This window comes from Phoca vitulina, unplaced genomic scaffold (assembly GCF_004348235.1).
Source record: "Phoca vitulina isolate PV1807 unplaced genomic scaffold, GSC_HSeal_1.0 scaffold2, whole genome shotgun sequence".
Classification (NCBI taxonomy): Eukaryota; Metazoa; Chordata; class Mammalia; order Carnivora; family Phocidae; genus Phoca; species Phoca vitulina.
Genome location: NW_022589705.1, coordinates 9,598,758 through 9,615,874, shown reverse-complemented (window position 1 = coordinate 9,615,874; position 17,117 = coordinate 9,598,758). Strand labels below are relative to the sequence as shown.

Here is a 17,117-nt window from a genome sequence, read left to right as displayed (position 1 = left end):
TCTGTACTGAGCACGGAGCCTGATGTGGGACTTGATCCCACAATGCTGAGATCATGACCTGAGCTGAAATCAAGAGTGGGTCACACAACCAACTGAGCCACCAGGCACCCCCCCTCAACTGCTATTTCTTAACTGTATAATCTTGGGCTAAATATCTAACCTCTTTGAGCCTCTGTTTTCTCATCTATAAATGGGGAAATAAGGGTAACTAGCAGGATTATTATTAGATGTTACTATTAATAAACAAGCTGAGAGGTTGAGATTTGCTCAGTACCACAGAGCTAACAGAGATAAAGCTGAAACTCAGAACTTTGGATTCTAAATCTGGGGCTCCCTTTACTAACCAAATCATTTCTACCAGTGTCCCTTGGAGCGTGCCTTGGGGTTTACCCTTGGCCATATCCTTACACAAGGAAAGTCCAGCTTCTGAGACACAGAAGTCTGAAAATGACATCCCAATCCAACAGGAAACTAGAGATCTTCTGGAAGGCAGCTGGAAGGAGGGTGGGGAGAAGGCCGAGTGGCTTGAGAGACATTCCTGTCTCAGTCCTAGAAAACTTTTAAAAATAATTATTCTTGGGTTCCACTCCAGTTTCTGTCTACCAAACGGGGGGCCAGGCATACTTATTCTTGAACAGATCCACACATAATTTTGAGGTGCCATCTTGACTGAGAAGCACTGACTTTTTCTAGACAGAAATCAATACCAAAATCACCTCAGAATGCACCAGGGCTCATGAATGAGTGCCTGGAAGAGGTCTTTGACTTTTCTTGTGTTTCATAGAAACAAGTTTATGTATTTGGGTGGGTCATGGGAGTAGGTGTCTAAAAAGCCACAGGGGAAGGATTGCATCTCTAAGGTTAAAGAGAGCAGGCCAAGCCTCACTTCCTCCCTCTCGTCAACTGGGCTTCCTGTTGTCACAGTGTGAGCACATTTATTTTCCCTTCACTTCTCCTTTTACACAAATAGCCCCGGACATCCGTGTTACCAGTCTTGTTGTGACCACCTCAAGGATAATCACTGATCTTGCCTAAAGGACTGAGGACGAGTGCCTGCGAAAGGTAAGCTTGGTGACATTTTAATCTGGCTTGACAAGACCTGAACCATATTATGTGGGATAGGGTGTCTTAGGATTGTCCGTACACCTCTTCAGTAAATGGGGAAATAAGTAAATGGGGAAATAATAAAATCTCCTGCAACTGCTATTTCACAAATATTTAGTGCAGGAAAGTAAAAAGATCAAGATCCTGGCACCCCTCAAAAGACAAGCAGGCTGGAAAGACTTTTCACTAACCAGGTTCCCGTTATCTGATACCTCTTTGGGTCAGGGCATTCATGAGCTTAAATTGTTTCAGAACTTGAATTTCTGTGTGTAGTCATTTCTGATGCCTGGAGCCTTCTGTGGGACATGACGTTGGGGAGATTTCATACATACTTAGGTCTCTTAGAAGACTGATCTTGTGATTTTAGAGTGAGGAGAGAACCAACGGCCAGAGCCATTTAGAGAGGCAGTTGGGAGATGGCAGTTCTTAATTCAATCAGTTTTCATGACTCTCACTGTGATTCCTCAGAGCCACTAAATAGAAGGACAGTTACAAATGACAGCACCCAGTTCAGAGTCAGGAACACAGGGCATGCCCACTGCCTGTATATCAAGAGGTAAAAGCTGAACACCCCTAAGAGATGCTTAGATTGATTGTTTTCAAACAGCAGGAAGAACATTGTGGTTTATTCTGCCGAATAAACTTGTCCTTGGTATACAAAACATAAATATTGATAAATATAACGTGACATGCACCAACCAACAAAATTTGATATTGTAATGATTTCTAATTCATGCCCTGTAACTAGCGACTGAGGTCTCATGGACTCAGAAAGTCAAAGTCAAGCTTTGGTCCTGGCTTTCTGTGACCACCATAGTCATTACTAGAGGTCAGGAGACCAAAGGAAACACTAAACCAGAGCTTTCTCCTTCTAATACCTGCAGGAATCTCAACTGATTATGCCCTAGGGGGAGAGGACGGCCCTCAAGGACCATTACTTACCAACCTAACAATGAGGGATGGCAATGTCACCAAGGGCTCTAGATTCCCAAAGCACCTCAGGGGCCATTGAGCCATGAATTTAAAAATAAAGACCAGATTTTTTATTTTATTTTTTTAAAATTTTAAAAAAGATTGTATTTATTCATTTGAGAGAAAGAGAGAGAGAGAGTGCAAGTGGGGGCGGGGTGGAGGAGCAAAGGGAGAGAATCTTAAGCAGGCACTGAGCACGGAGCCAGATGCAGGGCTCTATCCCACAGTCCCGAGATCATGACCTGAGCTGAAACCAAGAATCAGACGTTTAACCAACTGAGCCACTCAGGCACCCCTTAAGATTTTATTTTTAAGTAATCTCTACACTCAATGTGGAGTTCTAACTTACAACCTCGAGATCAAGCGTCACATGCTCTACCAACTGAGCCAGCCAGGAGCCCCAAGACCAGAATTTTTAATGAATTCATTTAATAATCATATATTAAGTGCCTCCTGGGGCCAGGCACTGTGCTTTGGAAGATTCTGGTGGGGAGACAAAAATAGCAAGGTAGAGATTTGTCCCCAAAATAGTCCTGCCCTTAAGGAACTCCTATGGAAGATAAAAGATATCAGTGCTTTGGAAGAGAATTGAGCAAAAGCAGTCTTAGCTGCTGGCTAAACAAAGAAGTTTTGCTTTCTCAATCTCCACCAGAATCTGCACTGTTTTGAAATTGCGGTTGGTTTGGAATCGAGACTGAACTGAAGCTTGATTTCCTGTGTTGTTTTCTGTGTGGGCCAATTAAGTATACTTAGCTTTTAAATGAAAGGATTGGGTGCCTTTATACCCACAGGGAATGATTCAAAGCCCATTCCTTCACAGCTACTGCTGCTGAGGCCACTTCACCTTTAGTAACTGACCCGCACAAACGGGCAAGGTCAAACTCCATTGGTCTTTTGTTTCTAGTGTCCTCAGGTTGACCTCTGACCAACCAGAGGGCTTCAGACTCCAGACCTGAAGCCTGTTCCCCTTTTTCAGTCCCACCCCATGGCTTACGAACAGCTAGGCATGGTGCTAAGTCCCGGAGACACGGGGATGACTGACGTGCTTATCAATCTCAAAGCGTTTGTGGATTCTGGTGTGGAATACAGACACAACACACCATTATAGCACAATGCAATCTTTTCTATCATGGAGGAAGAGTGTGCACACAATGTGGGAAGAGTGTAGGAGTGTGCCTTGGAGAGGAAGTGACTGCTTGGGTTCATTTTCAAAGAAGTGCAAGTTTGCTATGGAGACTGGGGGTAACCATGCATTCCAGATGGGGCACAATACATGTACACTCAAAGAGTATAACCCCGCCCCCCAAATGCATTTGAGATGAGAGCAAGCAGGTGAGCAGGAGCAGAGGAAGTGGAAATCTCTCTCTCCTACTTAGTTCTCGAACCCAGCAACTGAAAGTGAGAGGCAAGATCAAACAACTGGGCAGGTCCAAGGTCTAGGTCTGGCCGTGACTATGCCTGAGACATCAGAATTGATGGGATGTGGCTTGAAATGAGGGTGAAGGGGAAGGTTTCTTACTCCTTAATCTCGATTTCCCCCAGGTTAGGGTGAAGTTTGGAGCTCTTTGCGAGGTTATGGCCACTGTCTCTCAACTTCTGTTCCAGGAAACGCTGTGTTGATTTAGTTACAGTGGTTTGGTTTGTGTTCCTAAATTAGTCCTCCCCCAGTACTTCCCGAACCAAGTGAGCACCCAGTGTGTGCAGGTCACCCTGGGCCTGCACACTGGGTACCTGCCCTCAGGAAGCTCCAGGGCCCAGCTACCACTGCAGGTACAGAGCACCAAAGTAAAGGAGCAGAGAAATGAGACTGCTACACAGAGCGGGCCTCTGGGGATGGGAGGCTGGGATTGCAGCTGGAGGGTGAGTGTGGGGAGGCTGTCTGGACACAGGCTTTGAGAAGAAGGAATCCATTTCCAAAGCCATTGGGTGAGCACTCCCAGAGTGGAGGCCATGGATCTCTGTGTTGGGACACAGAGGCAAGTCCTCTCTTCATTCCCCAGGTCACGAGCACACAGGACCGTTCCTTCCTAAGCAGGAACATCAGTACATCACAGCTATGGCCAAGAACTGTTGTAAAGGAAAAGGTGCCACAAGGATACATTTCTATAATCATTTAAAATAAGAGCCCTATCTATTTTACAAGTGTTAGAATGTTGTTACTTAAATGCAACTCAGGATTATTTAGGTTCAAATAAAGTGTTCAACTTGTAGTGAAAGCCCAGTAAACATTAGCTATTCTTAAAACATTCGAAACTGCTTATTTTCCAGGCAAGGTGAAGCTTGTCCAAAGTCATAAAACTAGTTAAATAGTAATTCCTGATTCTCCGTGGAATGCTCTTTCCTCCCCATTACACACTATACTCTCTTTTCTTATAGACTTCCTATTAAATAAACATCATTAGATAGTGTTCTTTGTTTACATAAATTTCCAGTGCATTTTAACATAAGCAAACATAAAAAATCCAACTTAATCATAAATCCAACTGATCTGAAGTCAATATACTAGCAAATTAAATATTTGAAATATATTCAACTTGTCACACTTTTGTTTGACATTTTATATTTCAGGAGAACTAGATTGAGGAATGGGAGTGAGAAATTATTTTGATACCTCACATCTTTTCAATTTAAACTCATGGCTTAATACTCACTCTCTGTCAGAAGCAAATAGAGGCCTTAAAGAATTATCCCATGGTTTGTTCTTCTAAAAACAGCTCTTGTGGAATCTCAGTATTTATGCCATCAGGGATTTACGATGTAATGACTTAAAGATCAGAATTCCTTAAATCATTTACTCATATTCAACTCTATCTCTCTCTCAATTCAGACTTACAGAAAACTTGCAAAACTAGTACCAAGAATTTCTGAACACCCCCCTTTCACCTAGATTTCCCAAATATTAACATTTTATCACGTTTTCTTTATCCTTCTTAGGCTTTTCCATTTGGGAGTAATTGTTGGCATGATATCCTTACCCACAGAGTGCTTTACTGTGTATTTTCTTTCTTTTTTAAGATTTTATTTATTTATTTGATAGAGAGAGAGCAAAGCAAGAGAGAGAGTGAGAGAGACAGAGAGAGAGAGAGAGAGAGAGAGAGTATGAGGGGGGAGGGGCAGAGGGAGATGGAGAAGCAGATTCCCTGTTGAGCAGGGAGCCAGCTGAGGGGTTCAATCCCAGGACCCTGAGAGCATGACCTTAGCTGAAGGCAGATACTTAACTGACTGAGCCACCCAGGTGCCCCTACTGTGTATTTTCTATGAGCAAAAACATTCTTTTACTTACCACTGTATAATAATCAAAATCAGGAAATTGACACTGATACAATACTGTTACCAATCCATAGATTTTATTAAGATTCCATCAGTTTCCCATTGGTATCCTTATAGCGACTCGAAATCTCAGATTATACCTTGCTTTTAACTGTCCTGTTTCTTTAGTCTCCTTCTACCTGGAACAGTTCCTGAGTCTTTCCTTGTGTTTCATGACATTGATATTCTTGAAACGTACAGGCAAGCTATTTTCTAGAATATCTCTTTATTTGGCTTTCTCATGTTTCTTCATGACTAGATTCAGGTTATTCAGACTTTTGATGGGAATACCCCAAAAGTGGCTTTTATTAGCCCACAGAGAGCCTTGCTAATGCTGGACATAGCTTACCTGAACCCACCATAGATGGGTCTCCAGAACAGGGCCCCTCTACAGCAAAATTCTACATATTTTTAGGGTAAGGAAAGAGAACCTTTAGGAAATGAGCCTCCGAGATCATCTGGATTTATCTTTCCTCACTTTTTTCCTCCTCTTTGCTTCTTTCTTCTTTCTCTCTTCTTCTACAAATCACCAATTTCTCTCCCTGATAACAGCTTTGAAAAGGAAAAAGTTTTCACCAGACCACAATTTTGGGGAGGACTGAGATGACAAACACGTTCCTTTGACAAAGTGATGGAGAGATGAGAAGAAACTAATGCGTAAATGTTGATGGTTTGGTTTGGTTTTATTTTCATACGGCCCTTCCCCGCCCCACGATTGCTTATTACTCCCTCAGAGAGACATACCTGCATAACCCCCATTCCTCCTCAGCCACTGTTCACAGGGCTTCACTCTGAAAGATTGAAGGAGTCTTCCTGAGGCTCATCACACTGCAAGGGGTGAGTCAGGTTGGTAAGTGAGAGGCACAAAATGGAGCCTGAGGCAGTGGAAGGAAGGTGGGCTGGGAGGCTGAGAGACCTTGCCTTGTGCCCTGTGTTTGCTGTTCATTAGCTGGGTGAACTTGTGCCCGTTATATGGGCTGTCTGAGCCTTGGATTTCTAGTTTGCAAAAATGGGGCTGTTGACACCTAAGTTACAGGGTTGATAAGAAGACTATAAATAAGATACATTCATGAAGCATTCAGCATTTTGCAGGATTCAGTGAACTCTATCATTTATTTAAATTTATTTTGCCCTTATTTGGGGGACCCTCATAGTGAACCAATTTTCTTTCCTATTTAGAAAAATCTTTTGTTAATCAAGGTCCCACTGTTCTTCACTGATGAACCAAAGACCTTCACAGGCACTGTGTAGAAGGGGATAGGAAGCCAAACGTCACCTTACTGAATACCTTGTTTTTCTGTGTAAGTTGGCAAATAGATCTGTATACAAAGAATTGTACTTTCTTTATTGTTTGAATTTTTTTACAGAGGGTGCACAAAACTTTTTTTTAAGGTACTTACCAAAAAATGAAACAAGCAAAAAATTGTTAAACGCCTTCTGGCCCCTGATGTATTTTATTCCTGAAAAACCTAGCAGAAAGCCCAGGGTTGCCCTTATGAAAGGACTGGTAGGGAAGCTCTAAACTTGATCTTTTAGTTGGAGTTCACTGAACCAGGCACTCTGATGCTGAGCCATCCAGGAAATATTATCTCATTTAACCCCTTGAACCACATGTGAACTGCATGTGGATATCACCATTTTAAAGATGAGGAAATTGTGAAAGTTAGAGAGGTTACACAAGTTGCCCGAGGCCACATTTATGGCAGGTTGCACTGCCAGAATTCAAAATTAGATTTGTCTGATTCCATCACTAGTGTCTATCAAACTGTGTTCTGTGGAACACTATGCTCTCTGAGCTGTTATAAGTAATCTTCAAAATAAGAATAGGTTTGTAGTAACAATGTACCTTAGCATATAATGAGTTTCTCAGAAGTCATTCATTAAAAGAGGTTTATTGTTTTTTCTTTTATTTTCATTTAATCCTATTTACTTTCAAAATTATTTTACCATGGCTTCCTTTCCTTTTTTTTAAAGTTTTTATTTAAATTCCAGTTAGTTACCATACAGAGTAATATTAGTTTCAGGTGTACAATATAGTGATTTCTTATGGTTTTATTTATTTGCTTGTTTTCATTTGGGGAACACATATTAACATCTCATAAATATAATAGTCTTCATAACATCAAAGCTGTCTTGCTGTGGCTCCAAGATTGGATCACATAAGGCTGGATTGAATTGATAGCTTCTTGAAGCTTCTGTCCCAACCTTAGCTACTTCTAAGTTTGATTGAATTCAGGACTAGATATGATGGCCCTGCAAGAATAGGCCAAAAAAAAAAAAAAAAAAAAAAAAGGAGGGATTGAACTAGAAATCCATAAGACAGTTTACTAGCCCAAGATCTTTGCTTGGAGGGAACTGAAAAGTGAACTTCATCCCTGGCCACAGTTAACTGGAGTTTGGTCATAGGGTTTCCTGGAAGCTGACGTCAGGGACTTTCTTCACAGAGCCATGAGTCATGAAGCAGATTTTGACTGCAAAGAGGTGTCAGTTCTTCCAGACAGTTGGGTTGGAAGGGGCAGGAGCCCAATAGCTGATGAAGTCACAATGAAGAAAGGAAGGGGAAATGGAGTGTCATTCTGTCTGAGTTAATATGAAAACTAGGGCCACGGACATGGCAAAAGTAGTGACAATCTTCACCAAATGGGCAGTTTTTCTCCTTCAACCAGGGGGAGTCTGAGCAAATGGAAAATCAGAGAAGGAGAAAGAAGAGGTTTTTCTTCCCGTCTGTGAGGGGAAAAATCAGTAGGGATATCCACAGGTCTGTGGACACTTCATTAGTTGGTGCTCTGTGGACCATTTGATTATAGGGGCCTGAAGCAGCGATCATGGGATCCCAGGATGCTGGGGCTGCAGGGACTCTAGGAGGCATCTGGCCCAATCTTCTGTGTAAGTTATCTGCCCACATCCAAAAGATTAGTCTATTGGCAGAATAAATCTCAAGCCCAAGGCTTCTGATGCTGTGGTGTGTATGTAGTTCATTCCACCACACCAGATTATTTAGAGTTCGTTGACAAAGGCTTATTGAACAATCTTACATTTTTAGTGTAACCAGGGGACTGTGTTAGATCTCGAGGATTCAAAGATGAATAAACTAGCTTCCTACCCTCAAGGAGTTCACATTCTAGAGAGGGAAGAGATAATTATAAAACAAAGAGGCTAGTGCAACAACAGAGATTGCAGGTATTATGGGCACTCCTCGTGGGGAGTGGGGTTGGGTGTGGAGAAATAGATACAATCAGAGAGGGCTTCTTGGAAGAGTGACACTGGAGCTGAGTGTCAGGATGAATAGTGGCTAGCCAAATTAAGGGGTCAGAGGGAGAGAAAGCAGCAAATTTCAGCAAAGAACCCCATGAGCACAGGTGAAAAAGGAGGCACTGAGATAAGTAGTCAAAGTTAATTGCTGGGTTTTAAGATTAGCAGCACTATCAACAATAGCCAAATTATGGAAAGAACCCGTGTCCATCAACTTATGAATGGATAAAGAAGATGTGGTATATAGGTACAATGGAATATTACTCAGCCATCAAAAAGAATGAAATCTTTGGGGTGATGGGCACTAAGGAGGGTATGTGATGTGATGAGCACTGGGTTTTATATGCAACTGATGAATAACTGAACTCTACATCTGAAACTAATGTACTATATGTTGGCTAATTGAATTTAAATAAAAAATATATTTAAAGAAAAAGAATGAAATCTCGCCATTTGCAACGATTTGGATGGAGTTAAGAGTGTATGATTTCACTCATGTGGAATTTAAGAAACAAAATAGATGAAAATATAGGAAGGAAGAGAAAAAAAAGAGAGGGAGGCAAACCATAAGAGAGTCTTAACTATAGAGAACAAACTGAAGGTTGAAGGGAGGGAAGGTTGGAGGGAAGGTGGGTGGGGCATGGGCTAGATGGGTGATGGGTATTAAGGAAGCACTTGTGATGAGCACTGGGTGTTGTATGTAAGTGATGAATCACTAAATTCTACTCCTATAACCAATATTACACTATATGTTAACTTAAGTAGAATTTAAATACAAACTTGAAACAAACAAAAATAACAATTGTTCTTCTCCCACCATAAATAAACAAATGAATAACTGAAAAAAAAAGTGCTGGCAAGGATGTGGAGAAAATGAAGCCTGATGTACTTTGGTAGAAATGTAAGTTGGTACAGCCCTTATGGAAAACACTATAGAGGTACGTCAAAAAGTTCAAAATAGAACTACCATATGATCCAGCAATCCCACTTCTGGGTATATACTCAAGTGAATTGAAATCAGGATCTCAAAGAGATACCTGCATTCCCATTTTGCAGCATTATTCATAAGAGCCAAGATATGAAACCAATCTAAATATTCATTAACGCATGCATGCATAAAGAAAATGTGGTACATACTCCCCATGGAATATTACTTAACCTTAAAAAAAGAAGGAATTCTTGACATTTGTGACATCATGGATGGACCTGGAGGACACTATGCTGAGTGAAATAAGCACAACAGAGAAAGACAAATACTGTATGGTGTCACTTATATGTGGAATATAAGATAGTCAAACTCGTGGAAGCATAGGGTCAAATGGTGGTTGCTACCAGCTTGGGAGAGAAGTAAATAGGGACGTGATGGTCAAAGGATACAAAGTTTCAGTTGCCCAAAATAAATAAGTCCTGGAAATCTACTATACAGCATAGTGACTACAGCTAACAATACAGTATTGTACATTCAAAATTTGCTAAGAGGGTAGAGCTTATATTAAGTATTACTATCACAAAAAATAAAAATAATAAGAGTGGGGATGGGAGGGAACTTCAGGAAATGATGGATACATCTATGTTCTTGATAGTGGTGATGGTTTCACAAGTGTACACTTATCCCAAACTCATTGAGTTGTATATATTAGTATGTACAGCATTTTTACATGTCATTCATATCTAAAGTGCTTTTATAAATTAAATAAATAAATAAAAAATAAAATATAAGCCAGTGAGGTTGCCATGAGTTTGGAGAGATGGACAGGGGCAAATTAGGAAGGACTTTTTGACATTCACATACATACATAAAACCATCACTACATCAAGATAACAAACATTCATCACTTCCAAAAGATTATTCATGGTCTTTTGTAATCCCTTTCTCCTGCCTGTTCCTACTCTCCTTTTATTTACCTAACCCCTGCCACCACCACCACTTTCTTCTGCCTCTATCCCCAATCATTGATCTGCTTTCTGTTGCTATATATTAGTTTTCATTTCTAAAATTTTATATAACTGGAATCACACAGTACGTACTCTTCCCTTTGTCTAGCTTCGTTCATCCACCATAATTATTTTGAGATTCATCTATGCTGTGTTGTGTATCAACAGTTCACTTCTTTTTATTCCTGAGTAGTATACCATTTGATAGCCATATCACTGTTTGTTTTTCCATTTATCTGTTGATGGACCTTTGGGCTGTTTCCAGTTTTTGGCTATTACAAATAAAACTGCAATGAACATTCCTGTACAAGTCTTTGTATGATCATATGCTTTTCGTTCTCTTGATAAATACCTTGGAGTGGAATGGCTGAATCATATGATAATATATGTTTAACTTTTCACAAAACTGGCAAAATATTTTTCAAAGTGGATATACCCCTTTACGTTCTCACCAACCACATTCTCATCAACCCCTGGTATGGTCAGTTTTTTTGTCTTTGTTTTTTTAATTTTAGACACTCTAGGAGGTAGATAGCAGTATCTCATTTTGGTTTTAATTTACATTTCCCTAATGATTAATGAAATAGAGTACTTTTTCATGTACATTTTTTCCATCCATGTATCTTCTTTGGTGAACTATCTGTTCAGATTTTTGTCCATTTTTTTTATTTTCCATTTTCAATTGGGATTGTTTGTTTTCTGAGTTTTGAAAGAATGCCCTCAAGGTCCATTTATGTTGTCACAAATGGTAGGATTTCCTTCTTTCTCATGGCTGAATAATACTCTTTTGTATATTTATGCCACTTTATTTATTTATTTATTTATTTATTTATTTTTAAAGATTTTATTTATTTATTTAACAGAGAGAGAGAGAGCATGCAAGCACACAAGCAGGGGGAGCGGAAGAGGGAGAGGGGGAAGTAGGCTTCCCGCTGAGCAGGGAGCCCATGTGGGGCGATCCCAGGACCCTGTGATCATGACCTGAGCCGAAGACAGCCGCTTAATTGACTGAGCCACCCAGGCGTCACTATCCCATATTTTTTAAAGATTTTATTTATTTATTTGTCAGAGAGAGAGAGAGCACAAGCAGGGGGAGCAGCAGGCAGAGGGAGAAGCGGGTTCCCCGCTGAGCAAGGAGCCCGATGCGAGACTCAATCCCAGGATCCTGGGAACATGACCAGAGCCAAAAGCAGACGCCCAACTAACTCAGCCACCCAGGCATCCCTATACCACATTTTTTTTTTAGTTGAAGTGTCAATGGACATAGGTTGTTTTCATGTCTTGGCTATTGTAAGTAATGCTACAATGAACATGGAGGTGCAGATACCTCTTTGAGACCATGATTTCCTTTCCTTTGGATATATACCCAGAAGTGGAATTGCTGGATTGTATAGCAGTTCTATTTTTAATTTTTTGAGAAATCTCCATACTGTTTTCCATAGTGGCTGTAACCAATTTATAGTCCCACCAATAGTACATGAGGGCTGTCTTTCTGCATATCCTCTCACCACTTGTTATATCTTGTCTTTTTAATGATAACCTTCCTAACAGGTATGAGGTGATACTCATCACAGTTTTGATTTGCATTTTCCATCTTGATCATCAGTAATGTTGAGCATCTTTTTCTTTTATACCTGCTGGCCACTTTATGTCTTTTTTGAAAAAATGTCTATTCACTTCCTCTGCCCATCTGTAAATCAGATTTTTGTTTTTGTTTTTGTTTCTTGCTATTGAATTACATGAGTTCTTTATATATTGTGGATATTAATCTCTTATCAGATATATTATGCAAATATTTTCTCCCACTAAGTAGGTTGCCTGTTCATTTTGTTGATGGTTTCCTTTGCTGTACAGACCCACTTGTTTATCTTTGCATTTGTTGCCTTTGTTTTGGTGTCGTAGCCAAGAAATCCTTGCCAAGGCCAATGTCAAGGTGATTACCCTTTATGTTTTCCCCTAGGAGTTTTGTGGTTTCAAGCCTTACATTCAAGTCTATAATTCACTTTTTAATTTTTTATTTAAAGTCAATTAGGTAACATATAGTGCATTAGTTTCAGGTGTAGAATTTAGTCATTCTTCAGTTGCATATAACACCCAGTGCTCATTGCATCAAGTGCCCTCGTTAATCCCCATCCCTAAATTATCCATCCCTCCACTCACCTCCCCTCCAGCAACCCTCGGTTTGTTTCCTAGAGTTCAGCATTTCTTATGGTTTGCCTCCCTCTCTGTTTTTATCTTATTTTATTTTCCTTTCCCTTCACCTATGTTTATCTATTTTGTTTCTTAAATTCCATATATAAGTGAAATCATATAGTATTTGTCTTTCTCCAACTGATTTATATCACTTAGCATAATATCCTCTAGTTCCATCCATATTGTTGCAAATGGTAAGATTTCATTCTTTTTGATGGCTGAGTAATATTCCATTGTATATATATCCCATATCTTCTATATTCATTCATCTATTGATGGATATTTGGGATCTTTCCATATTTTGACTATTGTTGACATTGCTGCTATAAACATTGGGGGTACATGTGCCCCCTTTGAATCACTATTTTTGTATCAAGTCTATAATCCATTTTTATTTTATCTTTGTGATTGGTGTAAGATAGGTTATTTCATTCATTTGTTTGCAGTTGACCAGTTTTCCCAACACCATTTATTGGAGGGACCATATTTTCCCCATTGTATATTCTTGGCTCCTTTGTTATAAATAAATTAACCATATATGCATGGATTTATTTCTGGGCTTTCTATTCTGTTCCATTGATTTATGTGTTTGTTCTTATGCCAATGTCATATTATCTTGATTACTATAGCCTTGTAATATAATTTGAAATCAGGAAGTGTAATGCTTCTAGTTTTGTTTTTCTTCCTCAAGATTCCTTTGGCTATTCAGGGTCTTCTGTGGTTCCACATAAATTTTAGGATTGTTTATTCTGTATCTGTGAAAAATGCCATTGAAATGTTTATATGTATTGCATTCAATCTGAGGATCATTTTGGGTAGTGTAGACGTTTTAACAATATTAATTCTTCCAATCCAGAAGCATGGAATATCTTTCCATTTATTTGTGTCTTCTTACATTTCTTTCATCAATGTCTTGTTTTCAGTGTCTAGATCTTTTACCATTTTGCTTAAACTTATTCCTAAGCATTTTATTGTTTTTCATGCTATTTTAAATGGGATTGTTTTCTTCTTTTTCTGATAATTCATTACTTAATGTTCTTTAACCCAATTAGCTATCTCGGGGCATACCTGGAGTACTTAGACCATTTCATTTACTTGCTATTAATATGGTTAGAGTTGAGCATATTTGTTTTCTATTTGTCCCATCTTTCTATTTGTTTTTGGTTTTCCTCATCTGTTCTTTGTTTTTGTCTTAGTCTGTGCAGGTTGCTATAACACAATACTACATACTGGGTAATTTATAAACAACAGAAATATATTTCTCACAGTTCTGGAGGCTGGAAATCTAAGATCAGGATGCTAATGTGGTCAGGGGAGGCCTCTCTTTTGGGTTGCAGACTTTTTGTTGTGTCCTCACAAGATGGAAGGAGCTAGGAAGATTTCTGGGGTCTCTTTTATAAGAGCTCTAATCTCATTTAGGAGGGTTCCACCCTCATGACTTAATTGACTCCCAAAACCCTACATCCCTACACCATCATGGGCATTAGGATTTCAACATGTAAATGTTATGGGGACACAAACATTCAGACCATAGCAGTTTCCTTTTTCCTCTTTTTGTCAGGCTTCTTTCAACTAATCCAATATTTAGAAAAAATTTTATCTCCTTTGCTGTTTACTTTTTTAAGGTTTTATTTATTTATCCTTTGCTGACTTACTAATTATAATTCTTTGTTTTGTTATTTTAGAGGCTGCCTTATGGTTTATACTGTACATCTTTAAACTATCACGGTCTATCTTCAAGTAGCATTACCATACCACATAATAGAACCTTATAGTATTCTTCCATTTCTCCCTTCCCAGAGAGTTCCTTTAAAACTAAATAATCATGGGTTCCATTTACTGAGTATGGTCATATATCAGTCTCTGTTATAATATCATTTAATCTTCACATCCGCCCTAAGAGGTGTAAGTATTACCCGCATTTTACATAGGAATAAATTGTGACTAGAAATGTTAAGTAAATTTCCAAATGTCATGTAGCTATTTGGTGGCATATGTGAGAGTTGAATTCAAGTTTGACCTCAAAGCCTATGTAGTAAATCACCATATTAACCTCTCAAGTATATACAAACACACTTATAATATAATCAATTTTATTTTAACTTGGCTAAAATATTGATGAAGAATTAAGAATAATCCTGAGGGTCAAGACAAGAAGGAGAAAGGGAAAAAGAAGGACAAAGTAAAGGAAAAGGAAAATAGTATGAGATAAATATATATATTTGGTCTTTTCAACAGAGATTATTCTACTGTGGAACACAAATAGCTCATCAAGCTTATCAAGAGCTTAGATGACCTCTTCCTCAAGACCATCTGATTTCTGATATTGTTAAGAGGGTACAGGCAATGGATTGTACAAACAATCTATACACTAGAAAAGGCATAGTTCTAATGGGAAAAAAAACAATAAAATGACATTCTGCTTTATATAGCAGTCTTATATGCAGTTTTAAAATATGAGTTACTCTATAGAATCTAATTGTGTCTGAGAGAAAATTCAAAATTGTGTATCCAGAGCTCTAGAATTGAGGATGAGGGTTTGCACATTAATGTTCTGGCCGAGAAAATGAAATTATATGTATTTTTTAAATCAAGCTCCCATTGCTATCTCTTTTCATTTCTCCACTGGATATTTGATAGCTAGTTTTATCTCTCCTATAAGATTGACATCTCCTGGAAGATAGCTACTGTTTAGTCACAGTTATATCTCCCACAGTATCTAGAACAAAAAACATCATAAATGTTTCTTCAGTAAAAGAATGAATCATACGTAGGTATGTTCCCCCATTTTCATGTGGAGAGATTTATAGACCAAATGTAGTATATACATGCATCTCCGGGCATACAAGGAACTGGCTGATCAAGTCACTGACTTCCACACCTGATTAATTCCTGACCCCTGGGCTGCCTCCTTGAGTAAATGCCCAAGCACTAGTCTCTGAGCATTGGCCTACTGTGTGTTCCTGTGACTCACTCTCCTCTAAGAGCAGCTCTATTGCTTTCCTCTACAGTGCTTAATTCAGTGATAAGCATTCTTGGCTTGCTGAATTGGAGCAAAAGTAAGTGTCCAAGTTAAGCCAATTGGTACCTCAGTTCAGAGACTGAGAAAACAGGGATTTTGGGGAAACTTCTCAGAGGAGAGTCACAGCTCAAACCCAAGGTGATGCTGGAGATCTTGAACCCTGAACATTTATGCCGTCTCTTCACTGGTGCCACGTTACAGAGCCAGGTAACTTACTTCCTCTTTTTTTCCTTTCACTTTTTAGAGTAAGAATATCCCAGCATGGGCATGAGTGGCTTGAAATTGCTGAAGTACGTTCTGTTTTTCTTCAACTTGCTCTTTTGGGTAAGTGTGACTCTTCTGAGCATGAGGAGCTCATCTCCTCCTAGCTACACTCTATTTCTCTCTCCTCTACTGAAGAGCCTGGTATGGAGAGCAACCCATGCATGTCTGAATGGCATACCCAACTTACAACAAGGGAATAATAATTTCCCTTCTTCCCATCCTGCCATTGTATAAGCCTGTAAAATTGAGAAGTACCAATGCAGTTATCTTTTTTTTTATTATGTTCAGTTAGCCACCATACACTACATCATTAGTTTTTGATGTACTGTTCAACAATTCATTAGTTGCATATAACATCCAGTGCTCATCACAACCATGCCCTCCTTAATACCCATCACCCAGCTACCACATCTCCCCACACCCATCCCTTCTGAAACCCTCAGTTTGTTTCCCAGAGACCACAGTCTCTCATGGTTTGTCTCCCTCTCTGATCCCCACCCTTTCAGTTTTCCCTCCCTTCCCCTGTGGTCTTCTGTGCTAATCTTTATGTTCCACATAGGAGTGAAACCATATGATAATTGTCTTTCTCTGTTTGACTTATTTCACTTAGCATAGTCCCCTCCAGTTCCATCCATGTCGATGTGAATGGTGGGTATTCATCCTTTCTGATAGCTGAGTAATATTCTATTGTGTATATGTACCACATCTTCTTTATCCAGTGCAGTTATCTGTAGGCATGCTATTTCTCTCTCTGGGGACTTTAAGCTACTGTTGCTCACTGCTGACATCTATGGGTGAGAAACCTGAGACTCTACATTCTGTGTATAAGTAACACTTTCCTGTTCCCCTCCTCCCCTTAATCCCTTGGATGAATAGCTGATTGAAAGTTTTATGTTAAAAGAAGAAGAAAGAAGAAAGAAGAAAGAAGAAAGAAGAAGAAGAAGAAGAAGAAGAAGAAGAAGAAGAAGAAGAAGAAAGAAGAAGAAGAAGAAGAAGAAGAAGAAGAAGAAGAAGAAGAAGAAGAAGAAGAAGAAGATAGCAGGAGGGGAAGAATGAAGGGGGGGAA

General features: G+C 39.3%; 1 protein-coding gene across 1 annotated transcript in view; it reads left to right on the top strand.

Moving 5' to 3' along the window:
* Positions 1 to 878: 878 nt before the first annotated feature.
* The window catches only part of CD53 (CD53 molecule), a 23,067-nt gene continuing 6,828 nt past the window's right edge, over positions 879 to 17,117 (top strand). Inside the window, exons 1-2 of the mRNA XM_032421739.1 lie at positions 879 to 1,062; positions 16,032 to 16,111. Of these exons, the coding sequence (XP_032277630.1) occupies positions 16,049 to 16,111 (63 nt within the window). The 5' untranslated portion in view covers positions 879 to 1,062; positions 16,032 to 16,048. The remainder of the gene's footprint in view (positions 1,063 to 16,031; positions 16,112 to 17,117) is intronic.